We start from the raw sequence: 20,012 nt of genomic DNA on the forward strand, positions 1-20,012 counted from the left end.
CCGATCTACAAGCATACAACGCCTCGCGCCGCGATGCGTTGTGTGCTTGTAGATCTGCTATTCTCAGTAGTCTTGTGCGTCCGTCTTGTATGACGAAGCAGGAGTTTACTTTAACCTTGGAGATACAAGGTTTCTTTCTGCCCGACAGTCAGTGACGATATGCAGAAACCAGTAATCATGCACATAAAGGTCTGAATGTGAGGATAAAGGTGTATGTTTCTATAAGTAGACAGTGAAGGGTGCATGGAATGCGGTGCGGCTGACAGCCGGCTCGCTTCCTGATGAGAGAGGGGTTGATCTCGTGAGGAAGGAGACAAAAGTCAAGTCCACAGACATATAGGAACAGAGTTTACTATAGAGCTCTGTCTGTCATTCAATCTTATTATGAGATAAAAACAGCATCTTGAAACAAGCCATAGGCTTTCTTGGGCGTATCCTATTTATTTGACCTTGTACCAGTGAACTCTACTGTCATGAAACTACCTTTTATCATGCAAACTTCTAATAATCAATTCAATCAAGCAATCGATCAAACAGCTAGACAGATATGGCAGCTCGCTCGATATGTATCGGTGCAAACTGATATCGGGAAATAAAACAGCAGATCTATAAGCTTTAGTAGATCGAGGTTGTAGATTGACTATAATGAACATGGCTGGATTAATGGTCAAATACAATAAAGTTCAGTTGATGTGCTTGTTTGGTGGTTCATTATTTATATAATACAAGATAAATGTTCTTTTCATATATTGAAATTGATTGAAGTTATAATAACAAAATCTGTTATTATAATTTGATTGTTTTTTAATGGTTTTCTTCTGTGTTTCCCCCTATCAAATGTAAGGTTTTCAAATTGACTTCACTTTGCTTGTTTTAAAACATCGATAATTGGTGGTCTAGCTAGAACTCTCCAAAAGTGGGATCGGCATGGCACCCAAAAACCTGGCGTCGTCTTGGGCTCTAGCTTTTAACTGGTCGTCATTCCTCACTAGTATTATTGAGTAACGTTCAACTGGGCCAGCAGGACCCTCGGTCATCACGCCACAGGCAGACATATTGGACATTAAGCATCCTGCCCCCGAAAGTCACGTCTGAAAAGATCAGTTGGAGCCGCGGCGGCCGCATCAGTTCACGGCAGAAGGGACAAAATTGTGACACGGCCCAGTGCACGCAGAAAGACAACACACCGCGGTGACATGAAAAGTATCGGTCGTGACATGTCGACGTCGCGGGGGCCCCCACCGCCTCCGTGATTTCATACGGTGGGCTGCAGGCAATGACTAGTTAATGACTTGTTTTTGCCATGGTCCTCTGGCTTCCACTGCCAGCGTGTGCCCGCGTGCCCGTGAAACAAGCTGGGCTGCTATTTTCTACTCCTGTGTTGCGGTAGCTTTGGGATGCGAGGCTGACTTCCTGCCAAGCACACAGAGGTGAGTCAGAGTAGTGAGTGGGCAGTGGGAGTGATGCCAGCCTTCATGCCAACCAACCCTCTCCAAGAAACTCTACAAGGGACCACTGTCCCCGTGGGGGCATACAGTAGACGCTGTTGGGATTGTGGCGGTTCAAACAGGGTTTACTTTAATCCATTTAGGGCTAGAATTATTGAATGCTTTAACCAGTGAAAAATAGCAGATATACAAGCTCACAGCGCGGCACCGAGTGCCGCGCTGCGAGCTTGTAGATCTGCTATTTTTTTAAAAGTCGTGAAAATGTGTGCAAATCTTTGAATACATGTATTTTCAAAGCGAACGTTTGTAACTCAAATTTTGCTTCTGGGGGGTCCCTGGAACTAAATATTTTGAGATGCAGGTCCGTGGCCAAATACATATCGTTGTGGGGGTCCTTCACATGAAAAGGTTTGAGCACCACTGACATAGTAGTCTCTCAAGAATAGACTAACTGAGCTCCATTTAAGTGAAAAGGACCTTTTCTTTGACGATGGCTGGCCAGATTGCTGACATAGAAACATAGGGTTTTAGAATAGGGTCAAAATTCTGATTTTTCAAAAATAGCAAAAATAGCAGATCTACAAGCTTGCAGCGCGGCACTCGGTGCCGCGCTGTGAGCTTGTATATCTGCTATTTTTCAATAGTTAAAGCATAAAATAATGATACACAATAAGGTGTACCCGTTCTAAATGGGTTAAGCTATTGGTCCATATTTATTGTCCCCACAGAACGCATCATTGTCAGGCCACTGACTATGTTAACAAGCGGATTATATAAATAGGTAATATTCCGGCATGACAATATACAGTCAAATATTCCCTTCAAGACGTGCGGGCAATGTAAACAAACATGCATGTCCCCATTTCCAACACAGCCAGGAGAGATCACATCTCAAAACTATAACAACAGTAGTTGTAGCCTAAGACGTTAGCTAGCTGGGACCCCGGCTTTTGAATAATGCACACTGCTTGCGGTTGGTTCTCGTTCTTTTCTGTTTACATGGAATTATTTTTGAATAATCTATTTGTTAACCCAAGCACAATAGAAAGTGAAGGTCGTGCGGTGTAACTTTTCTTTCCTCCATTAAACAAAATATAGCCTATTTCACTGGTATATTTTTGAGGCGTTGTCCCAAAAGACACAGTGATACAGTATGAGTTTAACTATTATTAAGAGGGATATATTAACCACATGAACCCTATAGCGACCTATTCTGGCATGTTATAATAGGCGAACATTCAGTGAAAACAGGCAAACCTTAGGAAGTATAGAGGATTTAAGTGGTTAATATGGATATACATTAATTACGTTTTGAGTCACTCATACTCATACAGGTGCAAGCATCAAAATGATGGTGTGTCTGTAGCATGAGCTGCAAGACAGTGCTAACAACAACACTACAATATTACAACAAGATAATAATAATATAAAAAATCAAGAAATGAAAATAAGTCAAGGAGAAAACTTTAAAGGAGCTATAGTCAACTTTTTCTTGAGAAACGGACGCCAAAATAAAAAAAATGTTTCAAAAATATTTTATATGTGTTTCTATTAAAAAATGACCACAAAAAGCATAAAATAGTGGTAAAATAATCATTTTGGCCATTGTCAGGCTGACTTTGTTTACATCCCTTATCAATCCATATAAAAAAATAGAAGAGGGATATAAACAAAGTCGGCCTGACAATGGCCAAAATGATTATTTTATTATTATTTTACGCTTTTTGTGGTCATTTTTGAATAGAAACACATATATGAAGCTTGATCTTTTTTATGAAATATTTTCAAGAAAAAGTTGACTATAGCTCCTTTAAAGACAGGGTTCCATGATTCTCCCCCATGATGATTAGGTATTATGATTATACTAGGAGGAAGATTTATTCCAAAAAAGTGTACAGAAAGTGTTAAAATTATGTTTTTATGTGGCCACAGCCACCAGTTCATTAAGTATGCCTGGTTGTCAGGTGGGTGGTGACCCAGCTGAAGTTAGTTTTTACTTGTCACTGAGTGTTTCTAGATTGTGGTATTGTTACGTTTACTCAAGCAACAACATTTTTGAGTACTTCTTTAAACACAGATAAGACTGCAGTCAACGCACACGCTCTTATTTGTTTTAAAAATAGAAATGTTCATGGTAATGAAGGGTGTGAGAGTACAGCTCTTCCCAGCCCTCAGCAGAGAGACATCATTGTGCCTAGGCCTGTCAGAGGTGCAGCACTGTTCCAGATTTGCAGGCTTTCAATGGGTTGCATCAGTCAGCGCAAACACTTTGCCATCATTGCCCTGTAGAATTTGTGTATGAGCTGTTTATACATGCAGCGCTTATGAAAGAAGAAAAAAAAAAAGCCCCACTAGCCCCCCGATCATGTTGGCTCTTGCAGCACGTCGACTGCTGCAAAGGTGAATGAAGCATTGTGTATTCTGCCAGAGTAATTTAATGTTTGTTAAACGGACGTCTCGTTGTGGTAAGTGGTGGTGGTTAATGTACCAAAAACACAATGTAGATTTACTCTTTGGTAAAAGGTAAAAGTTTAAAAAGAATATAGCAAATCTACAAACTCATAACATGTCACGTTGTGACATGTTGTGACATAACTTGAGGCAATTATTGCACTTTTTACTCCACTAGTTACTTGACTTCTTTATAGTTACTAGTTACTTTGGTTATTAATTGCCTCTGAATTGCCTCTGAGATATAGTTACTTTCAACTGGTAGTAAGCAGAAAAAAAAAACATCTCCTTGCTGAGAGGGGTACATACAGTAGTAGGCCTGCTATATCGTCGCTGTCAGGTGGAAACCTCACATCTCCTAAACTGTAACATTTCAGGATTCAAATTCAAACATAGAAAAAGTAGCAGATCGACACATTTCCTGTTTTCCGTCTGCATGCTGGTGGGTTATAGACGTGTCATATTCAACCGCCAATAACTGGAGAGCGTTTCGCGGAGGCATAGAGAAAACCTTAATCCGGTGATCAATCGTCCTAGAGCTAAATATTCTGTGACTACTTGAAAAGGGAAGAAAAGCGAAAAATCGCTTGCTTTTGGGCATGAATAATTTATTTATTTACTCTGGCTGCGAACAAGTTAATTTGCGAAAGAACACACATAGATATGGAGATAAGAGGTTTCTGTCTGGACAGCAACGATATCCAAGTGCTGATGACAGAGAGCTTTCTCCAGGCCAGTGACTGTGTGATGTTCACACACTGCTTAAAGTAAAGCAGCGTGCCTAACACAGCAGTAACACACAAGGTGTTTTCTCAGCTGCACAGTTATAGTATTTCTGTCCTGCTTTGCCCCAGACATGGAGCCCCAGATCATGCAGTGTGGATTTATTATATGGGTCCCAAATCCAAATGAATGTCCCTGGGATCTATTAAAAAAAGTACTTTTGACCAAAAAAGAAATTGTGTAAAAACAACAGGCTATTATGGGCTCCACTCTATGCTATGAGGGCTGCTGGGTTCTGCTGGGGAAACTGGACAATGGGGGCATTTCTGCCTAATAGACCCCATGGACAGTCATTTGGGATCAATATAAGTAGGAAAATGAGCCTAGATGTTTTTTAGTCTGGAGTTGTCTTTAAGGAGTAGTGAAAATAGAAGATCTTACAAGCTCATAACACGTCGCATCGCAATGTGTTATGAGCTTATTGCTCATCTACTAGGATCGGCTTCCGGGGAGAAATAAAAAATATATTTTGGGGATTTTAATGATATTAAAATTACGAAAGTTTTAATGGAGAAAAAAAAATTCATGGTATTCTTTATTTATTTTTAACCTAAATAAGAGCTTAAAATACACTATCGGTTCCATTGATCCAAGACGGATTGATTGATCGCTCATTAGAATAAACGTGGTCTGAATATGCACACAGCCTGAGCCAAGCCATCTGACCACTTAACCTGCTGATCTGTCAACCACTTAACCTGCTGATCTCATGTCAAATGTTATGGCCACAAAAATAGAAAATAGAATTGGCTCAAGCAGTGATCACAACTCCTTCCCGCAATTTCCTATTTGTAAAGTACTCTTCAAAAGGTGACTTAATTGTCATTCATTCCTAATCTCAATGTGTGTAGTACCTCGTATTAGTGATTTATTTTCATTTGTATTGCATCACTTTATGACTGTATCTGCATCTGTTGTGCTACAGTAGATATGGTTTTCTCTTGTGTTTTTCCAAATAAAACGGTTGAAGCCAAGTAAAGGCTTCAGAATCTTGGTTTTAGAAATCAGGGAAAGGCGTACAGAAGATTTATTTTTCTTTTTCTTTTTTAGAACAGCTTCTCTACACTTTTAATCACACCGTTGGCTGCTGTTTACACTACAGGAGATTTGCCCCTTCAAGTCAAAACGCTTCAGTTTGACATCATTTGACATTTAAAACTGTCTCAGTTTGTTTTAGCTTGCATGCATGCAGCGCCAGTTCATGAGCAGCTGACCTCCAACATTAGACTCCACAGGACTGTGAATTCAGTTGCTTAAAGGACCACATCGTCACCCACTTTCTTCATATTATTGGTGCAAATGCTCATTATAACAAGATGGCACCATTTCTGTCTACTTTCTTTGGTCTACTTTTCTGTCAACATGGATGCACGTGCTATCCTGGTCGGGTAAGACAAGGTCGAAAAGAGGAATCATGAAGCTAAAAAAAAAAATCTCTCTTCATCTTCATCCCAAATGGGCTTTGTGCATTAAGCTCAGCAATTGAAGTGTTGGCTCTCACACAGGAGCGGGCCAGCTTTAAATAATAATGTGATGCAATGCACTGAGAGAGAGAGAGAGAGAGAGAGAGAGAGAGAGAGAGAGAGAGAGAGAGAGAGAGAAGAAAAAATAAACATGCTACAGATATCTGGGGCAAACAGTACTGGTGGAGACTGTTTGTGAATTGAAATAGCTGTTTGTATGCCAAGAAAAATAACATGTTACCAAAGTGGAATATCAATATTGGTATCGTGTCATTCAATGAAAGAAGACAACGGTAGACTCGTTGGATATTTGAACATAACTACTGACTAGGGCTGCAGGATATTAGGAAAACGTGTTATACGAGAGAACATTTTTGAATGCTGCAATGACGATATGACTCGCGATAAGTAAACAAATATTGTGTACAGTTTAAAAGTATTCTTGCCTTAGGTTTGATGCCATCATATAACCGTGACAATAAAGAACAATGAAGAAATACATTGATTACAGGCCTATTTCTATTCCAACAACATGGTTTTAGTAAAAACATTGTTGCAACAGCTGTTATTGACAATGAATATATTAGGGCTGTCCCCGACTAAGGATTTGTATAGTCAACTATGATTTTAGTCATCGTGTTGATAGTCGAATATTAGTCGAATGGCCTTTTTTTTGTAACTCGTCGGGGGGAGAAAGAGAAAAGGAGAGCTTAAAACACAACTCTAGTGCTGTTGTGTTGATGGCATAGGTTTATTGCCGATCTGCAAGCTCAAAACGTGAGCGTTCGCGTCGCTTTTGGGAGTATGGACATTTTTCTTTTCATTCGACTAAGATATTGCCATTCGACTAGGTGCCGTTTCGATCGATTAGTCGACTATTCGACTATTCGGGGTCACCCCTAGAATATATACACGACCAACTTAGCAATACAAATTCTCACCCTTAAAACATCATCTTCTAATCTCAAGAAACAAACAAAAAAAATAATACTTTAATGTTGAATTATATAAAAAACTGATTTTCTTTTAAAATAATCAGTTTTGATACTGTATGCAGAGAATACATGGATGCCTCGTCCATGTATTCCATGTATACCATGTATAGCAGACAGTCCAAGCTGTCTTTAGCGATATGTACCGTGTATTGCACATGATGATGGATTTTAGATAAACTGTACATTGCAGCCCTACTTCTGACATCATACTGCTTTTATCCCTTGCAATACTACAAATAAACAAGAGAAGAGAAGAGAGAGAGAACGAGACAAAGAGATAAATAGAGATAAAGGAAAGAGAGAGGACTTGTTTTTTTCCCCTTTGCAAACCCTGGGCTGATGGAGCGCTTGTCGCTAACTGCATTATTTTTGGTCGAAGCGAGAACATCCCAGAGCCATGTTTACATTTCCCACTGCGTCGCCCGAGGACCGTCGCCCCCCCCAGTGGGGCTCACAGACTCACATTAGGAGGGGAAGCTTATCTAACGAGATCACAGTCGGCCACTTCCAAGAGGAACTGCCTGCATTCTAGGAATTCGAACAGGAATAAGGGCAGGCCAGCCGCCAGAGCTACTGTCTACTGTTTACTGTCTTCTGTGAGAACCGCAACAAACCTTTAGCCTCCTCCTCCCCTGGAGCGGAGCCGAGGAGGACACCAGAGCGAGGAGCAGTGATGGAAAAATATGTCTTACTTAATAAACATATCAATACTGCAATGTAGAAACACTCTGTCACAAGTAAAAGTCTGGAATTCAGAATTTACTTGAGAGTAAAAGTACAAAAGTATTAATTGGTATCAAAATGTACTAAAAAGTACTCATTATGCAGAATGTCCTGTTTCACAAGTTTTCAAATGTGGTTGAAAATAGCAGATCTACAAGCTCACAATGCGTTCAAATGGCCAAAACATAAATATAGGCTGAAGAGGCTAATGTATGTTTAGTAATAAAAATCTAAATCTACAAAGTAGCTAAAGTTTCAAATAAATGTAGTACAGTAAAAGTACAATATTTGCATCCGAAATATAGTGGAGTAGAAGTAGAAACTATTGGAAATTGGAAATACTCAAGTACAAATACCTCACAGTTGTAAATTGAGTTGTGACTTATAGGTCACTCTCTTCCTAAAAGTCATTCAATTCATATGAATTAAACTATTTTTTTTCACTATTATCTTATATTTCACACAAGTGGTACAGTAGCAGTAGTATCATGTCTTTGTTTTGTCTTTGTCTTTTATGCTCAGTCAGTATGTTTTTTGACATTTTCTTTTTTGTTGTCTAGTTTCTAAAGTTTTATGTTTTATAATATAATTTAAATCTGCAAAGTACTGTAACTAGTAACTAAAGTTTTCAAATAATTGTAGTGGAGTAAAAGTACAATATTTGGATCCGAGATGTAGTGCAGTAGAAGTAAAAGTATTGAAAATTGGAAATACTCAAGTAAAGTACATTAAGTACAGTACTTTACACCACTGCCGTTCGGGGTAAAGTGTCTTGCTCAGGGGACACCTCGACACATTGCCGTGGGGGCGGGAATCAAGCGGGAATCAAACCTGGGACCTTTTGGTTCCCAGGTCGGCTCAATACCCATTCAGCTATATTGCAGGAATATAATAATGCTATGCTTGATCCGATTTATCAGCTGAGGAAGTGACATACGGTATCAGCGGAGGCCAGAGAACGTTGTGTGTTTTTTGTGTGGGTGAGTGACAGGTCTTACCGTGAGCTCCAGGGCTTCGTTGAAGAGGCCGTTGCGCTTGCTGTGGAGGAAGGTGTTGGTGCTGCCCGTCTTGGATATTCGTATCCTGGCCAGGCGGGCTTTCTGAAAGGAAGAAAAAACAGTCAGTCAGTCTGGTCCACAAGCAGGGGTCATCGCCATGTTGGCTTGTGGGTAGTCTAATCTAACGTGGACATTCTATGCCCCCGGCAAATCTCACCAGGCCCTCCATAGAGATGGGACGTTAGCGAACGAATCGAGTCTTTAGAACGGCTCTTTGAAATGAGCGATGGGATCCGGTTCGCAGTATAGGGAGCCGTTCCTTTCTAATGAACAGTTGTGGAAAAGTACAAACATTCTTTACTTGCAATCTAAATGTAAATAACTAAAGTAACTAAAGTACTAAAATGAGACAGTCTTTTGAAAGGCTCTTTAAAAGGAACGGATCCCAGAGATCCGGCTCACTTCCAAGAGCCATAAACCCCATCTCTAGTCCTCCGGCGTCTGGATGACTCCTGTTGCTGTCCGCTTTGAGTAAATGAGGAAGTGATCCGTGGTGGAAAATGAGTGATAAATCATAGCGATTTTATAATTATAATGGATAGCCCTGAATAACCATAACAGGTCTGTAACTCTGAGAGTGTACAAATGGAACCAAAATTAATAGGGCTTAATCAGGAGTTTGGTCAGGGGTAGGCTAGGCGGTGGACATTTTCTTCTTTTTCTTTTTCTTTTTTGTTTTTCTTTACATATCTATTGCATAGTACTGTGTTCTATTTGTCTGTCATTCAATGTTATATGAGATACTTCAATGGTTTCCAGTGGAAATAAGCTTAGTCTTTTCATGGATCTCCTTTTAGTAGACCTTGTACCAGTGAACTGTACCGTCATGAAACTGTACCTTTTCCTATGCAAACTTCTAATAAAGTCTTCAATCAATCAAAAGCTCTTGTCTGTATATCTTTATGTATGCAATCCTGTTTTGTTCCTTGTGTTATGTCAGATGTGTGTGTACTGTATATACAGTATGTTTTGCATACTTGGCTGCTGTGTCGCAAGACAAATTTCAGTGCAAACTGACAATAAAGTACTACATGTAGTACTTTATTGATACATGTATATCATAATTATATCATATCAATTTGGTTCCATTTAGTACACTCTCAGAGTTATAGAGGTCTTACAAATAAAACATATGAAGACCACTAGTACTAGTGGACTCATAATGTGCCATAGAGTTGTAGTAAATCAGTGTCATACATATTCTGAAGAAAACCTGCAGACTTGACATTCAGTAATTGGGTCTTATGATCAAAATACAGTAAGAACATTATAATGGTGTGTAAAACAAAAAAATCTGGTCTTTGCCAAGGACACATATATCCGTGTACGGACATACTGATGACCCATGAGGAAAACCCTGGACTCAAAAAGATTGGAATACCATTTTGACCAAAAGAACAATTCCTGGCCTCTTTCAAAGTCACATGGCATGCTTAAACCTAACAGTCGGTTTCAGGTTGTAACAGGGCTGCCCTGAATGCTTCTTATGAGTTCCCCCTGGGAAACAGCTGTTGGTTATCTAACTACTGTAGCCCACAAAAGAAATACCCATACAATTTGTATATCCGTTATTACAATCTCAAGCTGCCACTAAGGCCTTTGAACGTCTGCGAGCAACAGAACGTTCTCGAACGCTCTATAGGTGTAGCGCTGCAGTTACGATTTCACACTGAGTTCCTCTGATCTCCTGTGACAGAAGAAATGTTTTATGGTGACTACAGGATACTTTATTTCTTTTAGTTAGTACTCAGTCAGCCCTAGGCAGATAATATATGAATAGAGTAAGGCAAACGTTATGTGAATTGCTTGGGTATCAAAGTGTCAGCCTGGAGCTCTGAAAATACAGCATTTAATCTCATATGGGGTTGTGTTTGTATGTGTGCCGCTGCGTTTAGAATTGGACTTGCTCAGCCGTCCTTCGCCTTGGTTGAAATGCCGCTGCTTTTTGTTTATGCCGAATAAATCAAGGGAAACATCCGGGCGCATAATGTGCCACATCTCCAGCTCTAACTCACTGTGTCGGTGTCACCCTGAATTTGTCTGTATTAAACCAACATGTACAGAAGCTTTGATGGGAACACTCAATCTTTGTTCCCACCCCTTTCTCTCTCTCTCTCTCTCCCTCTCTCTCTCTCTCTCTCTGTCTCACTCACACACACATACACACACGCGCACGTGCGCTGTCAAATGGCTCCGCCGAGGAAGGGAAGACAGAAACGGTGATGAGGGGAAGTGCGACAGGAACAAAAAGGAAAGCGCCGCAGGCCATTGATTGAACTCTCCATACTGTACATCCACAGGACATAATGCATGCTATGCTGTCTGCAGCACTGGGAATGGATTCTGCTCTAACAACTTGGACTGTATACTCTCTCCTATAGACTCACTGCACTTGTGTCTGTGTGTGCGTGTGTGCGTTAGGGCATTCACGAATAGTGATTTTTAGTATTCGAATTATTCGACCTCAAAGTATTCGAATAGTCGAATATTCGACAGGACTGGCCAAACTGTCAAATATTAAGTAAGCAAGAGGCGAACATTGTGAAAATAGCAGATCTACATGCTCACAACGCCTCGCAACGCCTCACAGGTTATCTGTGGAACCTGTGAATACCTACAATTCCAAGTGCTTGTCAGGATGGGGGTCCCCAGTTCAAATATGTTTATTTTTGGGGTCACGGCCTAAAAAGGTTTGAGAACCCCTGGTATAGAGCATTAACAAATGCATCCACCAGGGGCATTGACAACTCATTCTTATGACTTCCTATCTAGCCAAGCTATATATTCGACTTCGGTGAACAACGTCGAATAGTGACTTTGATATTTGAATATTCGAATATTCGAATAGTTGGTGAATGCCCTAGTGTGTGTGTGCTGTTGTTTTGTGTGTGTGTGTGTGTCTGTATATTGTACCGGGGGTGTGACGCAGTGTTGATTTTGACAGGAAATTCTGATTTAGTTTTAGTCATTTTTGGAATAATAATAACATTTAGTTTTAATCTCATTTTGGTCATCTGAAAAGTTGTAGTTTTACTCTAGTTTTAAAGTTTATCTACAGTTGATTTTGATGACTAAAATGTATTTTGTCGGGCCTTGATGGCGTCATAATAATGGCAGATTTTACACTTACATGCTGAATAATAGCCGATCTACAAGCTCACAACGCGTCGCAGTCTGCTATTTTCTACTGGATCTCGTCTCCAGTAGTCCCTGCAGTAATGTGTGCGTGCGTGCGTGTTTGCGCGCACACACACGCTCCCTGAGTTTAATATTGAGCTGAGATTATTAAGCTGAGGAGAAATATCTACAACGAGATGTGAGCTGTGTAAACTGTAACCAAACGGTTTGCCTAATGGGGTCCACAGACCCCCGCTGAGATGTTAATGAAAGTGTGTGTGTGTGCGCGCGCGTGCGTGCGTGGGTGTGTGCATGACAGAGAGAGAGAGAGAGAGAGAGAGAGAGAGAGATTGAGAGAGAGAGAGAGAGAGAGAGAGAGTGTGTATTTGAGTGCAAGCCTTCTCTACACACCCAATACATCAGCAGAAGTACCTGTTGACTCGTACTGGAGGTAATATATGGTAATACTGGCTGCTCCGCTCTCCTTGGCTTTCCATTTAAAGCCATGAACTGGCCAGCAGTTAGCTAACTTACTAATGCTGTGGGATTACAGGCGGTTTAGTCTGCAGGGAACCAGCCTTAAGAGGGATAAACTGGATTACTAACACTTCTTAGGCGCGTAGGCGCACACACACGCGCATGCACACACACACACGCAAACACAAGCATGCAAACACAAGCACGCTACACACAGACGTGAAAACCTTTTGGGAGAGATACACACACGTATAGCTTTGTGGATAGACACAAACACACAGACAGACACGCAAAAACAGACACTCACACACATGCATTCATGCATGCTCGCAAATAAAAAAACATACACAGTACTGTATATACTGTAGCATTAGGCCTATGCATGATTCACAGCTGCTTTGCCTCTCTTTGGCTTAAATGTAATATTTCCTATTCCAAGTTGACCAATCATCTAACTACAGTCCTTGTAATGTTGGATTTAGCGACGTTCTCCAAAGCACTTCAAAATGTGCATTACATTCACCCATTCACACATGGCGGAAGGAACCATGCAAGGCTCCAACCTGCTCATCGGGAGCGGTTTGAATCCCGGCTCCTCGTGTCCTTAGGCAAGACACTGAACCCCACATTGCCTCCAATGAGTCGGTTTGTGTGCTTGCCACCGTTGGTGTGTGAATGTGGGAAGTAAGGACGCTGGCGTCCACTGTTCGCCACTTCACCTCCCGATGTATGAATGAATTAACCATTTTAAAGCGCTTTGAGTACTTAGAAAAGTGTTATAAAAATTCAATTCCATTCCACAGTAACCCAGGGGGGAGCTGGGAACCTTCAGTTTCAGCAAGTGGCCTCCTCCTCAGCCACTGCCGCTCCGTCTCAACAAATAGACCCTATTCACGGCCCGCCCACTCAGCAAATTTCTCAGCAACTTCCTGGTGCTGACGTCAGCTTCGAAGGGTAAACTAACACAGAAATCGCTGGACTTAAAGCCAACAAATCATTATTTCGAACAGTAAAGTAAATTATAATGCTTTGTGCCTTTTATTAGTGGCCAAGGCTACGAAGTGGCAAATGGTCACTCATTGATATTGGACTTCATCATTATTCCGCCACTTTTTCACTTGTGGCTAGACCGTGCAGTCGCTTTTTACGAAACTCGGCAGTATGGCAGAGGACTATGCCAAACGGCTAAAACGCGAAGCTCGCAACAATCGGCCAAAGGGTGGCGCTGTAGGAAGCCTTTGAAAAATGCCAACTTTGAACTGGTGTAGCTCATGCCCTGTTTCAGGTACAGCAATGAAACCTGTATACACTTATGCGTCTCCTCATGCCGAACAACTTTTACGTTCTGACTTTTGACCTCTGACCTTTACTTCTCCCACAATTTTGAATTATATGAAAAACAGTCAAAATCTATCTCCTCCTGGGATTTTCGCGTAACGTGCGCGAAACTTTTTTTACATGAACTTTGGACCAATGCGGTCAGATCTGTCTCGGCAGATTTCTTTTAAAGCGAAACATTATTTTGTAATAATTCACTCAATGTTGCAGTTTTATGCAAATTATTCTTCTGCCTCTAAATCATACATGCAAAGTGACACGTTCATGGCATTTGGCAAATATGTCGAGGGTTAGTCCAAATATCACTGAAAGCAATCTTACTCCAATTGGCCAAAGGGGGGCGCTATACGAAGCGTTTGAAAACTCAAACTTTAAAGGGGCATAAGTCATGCCTCGTTTCGTTTGAAGACATGCAACTTGCTTACACGCGTGCCTTGACTCAAGCGGAAGACATCTGTGTCTTTGTTAAGTAAGCTCCGCCCTTAGATTTTCCGCAATGTTGAGCAGTTTGTAAAACACTTAAACCCGCTTTTATTCCGGAACTTTCGCGTCACGTGCACGGAACTTTTTTTACATGAACCTTGGACCAATATCTAAAGATATGTCAGATCGGATTTTTTTAAAAATTGAAACATGCTTTTTTAATAATTCAATTCATATTGCGGTTTTATGCAAATTATTCTTCTGCCTCTAAAACAAACATTCAAAGTAATATTTTCTCACTGTGCAGAGCTGTGCATAGTTCACATGGTAAGGCCTTTGTCTATCATTCCAGAAGTCTCCTGTTCAAGCCTTACCTCATGCATTTAAAATACATTTTACAACATTTTGCCGTGAAAACCCTGGTATTGCAACTAAACATGGCAACCCGACCAAACATGGCAACCTTCTTAAGCAAGAGTATAAATAGTGGTTGAGTTGAAGCCACTCCCCCCCTCTCAGATTGTTTGGAAGCTGCATGGTGCTGCTGGTTGCTGCTACTCACTGCTACATTATGCAGCAGCTGCAGGTCTGTACACTGTTCATTATTCCAACAACTATTCCAATTTCTAACAGTTTTATTCATTATACTTACCCATACTATAATTTGGCTTTTAGATTTACCTCACCTGACCATACCTACCCGATCCACTCGATACACTGGCTGTGTGTGATGGAGGAACAATGTGACTTGGTAAGCTAACCATGTGCTCTGAAATGTTATGTTGTTTTTGGGATCTAAATGTTAAACGATTTCTTTTGGAATGTAATGCTTGTATGTTAGCTGCAACGTTGATTATTGAATTGATGTATTTTGAGTTTAATGCCAATGCCTAGTTGGGCAGATTAATGGAATTATTTTGTTTCAAGCCTGTAGTGCAGCAGATTATTTGAATTTTTGTTTTTCTATTCATTTGGCCTTTTTCTTTGATCCAGGCCAGGTTTATTGCCTAGAACTGAATCTGAAAGATGGCGAGCCTGCAGAAAGACTGACACAATCCTGTCTGACCTATGGTTATGGATAGGAAAAAGCAGCCGCAGTGACACTTATTCCTAGTTTCATTTTATTTTTAAATGGAATGTTTTCTTCATTTCCACATGCAATGTTTTGGTCCCGGTCAGGGGCGTCACACCAAATTCTGGGCCCTGGGTACAAGGATTCACAGCGGGCCCCCCATGAATGTTAACTATTGAAAAATAGCAGATATACAAGCTCACAGCGCGGCACCGAGTGCCACGCTGCGAGCTTGTAGATCTGCTATTTTTGAAAAAAAATTGAAAATGTGTGCAAGAAACATATGTTTCCATGTCAGTGATGCTCAAACTTTTTCATGTGAAGGACCCCCAAAATTATATGTATTTAGCCACGGACCCCCATCTCAAAATATTTAGTTCCAGGGACACCCCAGAAGCAAAATTTGAGTTACAAATGTTCGCTTAAAAAAACACATATATTCAAAGATTTGCACACATTTTCACGACTTTTCAAAAATAGCAGATCTACAAGCTCGCAGCGCGGCACCGACGCGCTGTTAGCTTGTATATCTGCTATTTTTCAATAGCTAAAGTTACTAGGGCCCCTCCAACTTGGGCCCTAGTAACTCAGTCCCACTTTCCTATCCCTTGTGACGCCCCTGGTCCCGGTCCCCAAGTCACAATCAGTCACACAGCTGCGCAGCAATTGACAATCATCACCACACCCAGTATAAAACCGTCAGTCTGCAGTTTGCTCAGTGAGGTGCACATCACTGGAGCTGCTGCAGATCTGTACTGTTCATTATTTCAACAACTATTCCTATTTCTAACAGTTTTAATTCATTCATTCAGTTTAATTAATTCACCTCAGCTCACCTCACCTGGCTGGAAGATAAATTGGTAAGTGAACATGTGGCTCAGAAATGTTTCTTTCTGGTTTTGGGATTGGAATGTAAAAAGATTCATTTCGGGAATGTAATTATTGCTTGTAGATAAGCTGCTAAGTTGATTATTGATGTGTTTTGAGTTCAATGGCAAGCTTGTAGATCAGCAGATTTGTCGACTTTATTTTGTTTTAAGCTTGTAGATCGGCTGATTAGTTTTTTTTTATTAGTTTATATTGTCAGGAGTGTTTAGTTGTGGATGATTGCCTGTGTCCACTATTGTTTGGGGTGTGGCCTCATCTCTTTCTTTAATGTAAGCATTTAACTAAAGAGATGTGAGTATTATTGCGACTGTTAGGTCGCAGTTACTATCGAAACCTCCACCGGCTGTCACTCTGTCCGTGTGACATCATACTTTTGCCCTATTCATATCTCCGCTACCATTGCCCCTATCCATGCCAAACTTTGCACACACTCCTTGGCTGCCTGATTTCTCATATGGCCCTCCAGCGCCACCATGAGGCCGATTCTTGCAAAACATTTTTCAACACTGCTCCTACAGATTTTGGCCTAAAATCACGCAAATTGGATGGCAAATCACAACCTCCAAATCAGCAGATCTGTTGACTTTATTTTGTTTTAACCTTGTAGATCGGCTGATTAGTTGATATCTTTTTTTTATCCAGGCCCTGTTTTTTGCATGTGAACTGAATCTAACTGATGGCTTTGTTTGGTTTTCAGAAAAACTACATTTCCCAGAATGCAGCAGCTAAGATGGCTGCTTGTTGCAATCAGTTTGATTTGTCAGCACCTGGCCGCAACACAGCTTCTCAGAGTCAGGCAATCCAAATGTTTTTGCTCTTAACCACCGAGCTCTGCTTCACTGTGTAGCTGGCTCTCGAAGGGACTCTTCCAGCGAGCAGTAAGCAAAACTCCACTATGTTCATTTGCTCTGTATTTTGCCACATTGCTAATGGTGGTTCTATCTGTTCCCATTGTAGGCAAATTAGGAGCTGCATCTGAATCTTGGAAGAGAAATGGCATGTGTTAATGGAAGCAACGGCATACTGTGAAACATGTGTTTCGAATGTAACCCCTGTTTGTTAAGTTCTGGAAAGAAGCATATTTTGAGTTAAAAGCCCCGGTTTTGGGAAGAACTTTATTTCATGTTTTAGGGGAACGCCCCATTGAATAAAACAACGCTTATTGCGTTTTCACCTTGAGAACTGTTTCCGTGTGCTGGTTTGGGTTCAGACTTCACAATACTTAATGTTTAAAAACTTTATTTGAAGACGTTTACTACTTGAATTATTTGAAAACATTGTGATTTAAAAGACATGCCTGAAAATGGCTAGGTTGTTAACCCTCTGTTTTGAAGGTTTACAACCTGATGACCAACTCTTCAACAAAGACAACTAATGAAAAAGTTGGAAAATAAAGATATTGAGTTAAAACCTTGAGTTCTTTGGAACTATTTTATGTCTGTTGCATACATGTTGTGTAGAGGTCAATTTGTGCTTTCACCAATAACTATGCCGATTAGTGTAAAATCGGCAGAGTCTGTCATTTATAGCGCCACCAGAAGGCCGAAAACGCATTCTTCGATATTACTCCTTCAGATTTTATCCGATAATCACACAAATGGGCACACAGTATCTCTACAGTGATGTAATCATGATGGATTTGTCCAATATCATATTCTATCTAATTGGCTAACATTGAATTCCAAGGTTTGCAGGATTGCTCCTTTTTGAACAAAATGTCTCAAACGCAGCCTGCTATTTGTGTGAGATTTTGCACGCACATTCCCACTAGGCCAAGGAACAGATGCCACCCTTCTCACATTGGCCTGTTATAGCGCCACCAGCGGGTAAATTTTTGCAAAACCCATTTTTGGAACAAAATGCCTCAAATCCCGCATGCAGCGTCCGATTGCCGTGAAAGGCCAAAGAACACGTGGTACCCTTTTGACTTTGGCCTATTATAGTCACCACTAGGCCAAAAAAAAAACACCTGACCTGCCGGAGACCTGTTCGGAAGAACACTGCTTCCAGTTTTTCTTTTAATATCTTCTTTGCTTTCCCTTGATGCTTTTTTGCTTTCCTACTTTTTCTACCTTGGCCACTTTATCGCTGCTTGCAGCTATATTTATCTTGTGTTATTGATCATGCTAGCCGTATTTTATACTTTACTATTCGGAAATTGCATTCCCACCCCTTTTTTTTTCCTCTCTCTCTCTCTCTCTCTCTCTCTCTCTCTCTCTCTCTCTCTCTCTCTCTCTCTCTCTCTCTCTCTCTCTCTCTCTCTCTCTCTCTCTCTCTCTCTCTCTCTCTCTCTCTCTCTCTCTCTCTCTCTCTCTCTCTCTCTCTCTCTCTCTCTCTCTCTCTCTCTCTCTCTCTCTCTCTCTCTCTCTCTCTCTCTCTCTCTCTCTCTCTCTCTCTCTCTCTCCCTCCCTCCATGACAGGCAACCTGCTAAAGGGATCATCTCTCTGTACTAATATAGCACCAGCAGCACGATGGAAGTGTGATACACAATTTAACAGGACACCAAAATAAAGAATGGCCAATGATCCACACTTCGGTACTTGTTGGCATAGAGCATGGGATTCAAACCAGCATATCGTTGCAGTTGATAGTGCAAGAGAAAATAACAAAGAAAAACATACATGTGAACATAATACGAAGACAATCAAAGTATGAAAATGATATCCACCTAGTTATTAATCTAAAGTGACAATTTCTCAACGCAAGCTACAGTTCCAAGCTGAGAGAACCATACTGTACATGTAAATCCTCCACAATGATCTCCCTTCACAACATCCAGCCTGCCAAAGGTGCAGGGAGAAGACTTGGCGATGATGGATCACCCAGGATAAGCAGACCAGTCCTGACCTCTGATTTTGCTGTATATTCTCCTGAATAGCACGTCATAAAGTCTGTACTTTGGGACATTCCCACAAAACATGAATAGTCCACCTCGTACACACATGCACGCACGCAGGCACGCAGGCACACACACACACACACACACACACACACACACACACACACACACACACACACACACACACACACACACACACACACACACACACACACACACACACACACACACACACACACACACAATTTCATAGCTTTTTTTCTGTAATTGGCTGGGCTGCATCAGTCGGTCCAGCCCTGTGAATGTGTCACTTGGCCCTCATTCATAAAATAACCATACAACAGAAAACAGAGCGTACGCCACATAAAAATCTAACGCCACGTACATGCATGTGCTCACGTGTGCTGCTGGCACAGCAATCACAGCTGCATTCGAGCTGGGCCAATGGGAGCCTTCTCTCTTTGAGCTATAGGCCAATGGGAACGTCTCTCTTTGACTACAATTATTTGAAAACTTCTCCACCGCTGAACCCACTGAACCACTCTGTCCTGCTAGATTGAACTCACTGTTCTCTGATCAGATTCCCGGGGGTCCCCGGGGACCCCAGTGTCTTTCAGGCCCCACATCTGTGCTCTCATGCACAGCCTGCAGGCAGCGGCAATCAAATTGAGCCCGGATTGCTGCTGCAACATCGCTGAGAGCACGCTGGAGGGAGCGAAAACCATGGATAGGGGCCATTCATTTGCCTCAAATAGCAGGGGAGGATGGTATAAAAACCATGGATAGTATAGGCCATTCATTAGCCTCAAACAGCTGGGGAGGATGGTATGAAACCATGGATAGTGGCCAGGGACGTACAGAGAATGTGGCAGGGGGTGAAATTTCTAAGAGGGCCTTTTGGTGAAAATATTGAAAATAGCAGACCTCCAAGCTCAC

The 20,012-nt window shown here is 41.3% G+C and overlaps 1 protein-coding gene across 1 annotated transcript in view; it reads right to left on the bottom strand.

Annotated features, from left to right (window-relative positions):
* The window catches only part of kcnd3 (potassium voltage-gated channel, Shal-related subfamily, member 3), a gene marked incomplete at both ends in the record, with an annotated part of 260,216 nt that overhangs the window by 3,244 nt on the left and 236,960 nt on the right, over window positions 1-20,012 (bottom strand). The window contains one exon of the mRNA XM_080732609.1: window positions 8,862-8,963. Coding sequence (XP_080588735.1) covers window positions 8,862-8,963 — 102 coding nt within the window. The remainder of the gene's footprint in view (window positions 1-8,861; window positions 8,964-20,012) is intronic.

This window comes from Nannobrachium achirus (genome assembly GCF_963921795.1).
Source record: "Nannobrachium achirus genome assembly, chromosome: 9".
In the NCBI taxonomy this organism is placed as follows: Eukaryota; Metazoa; Chordata; class Actinopteri; order Myctophiformes; family Myctophidae; genus Nannobrachium; species Nannobrachium achirus.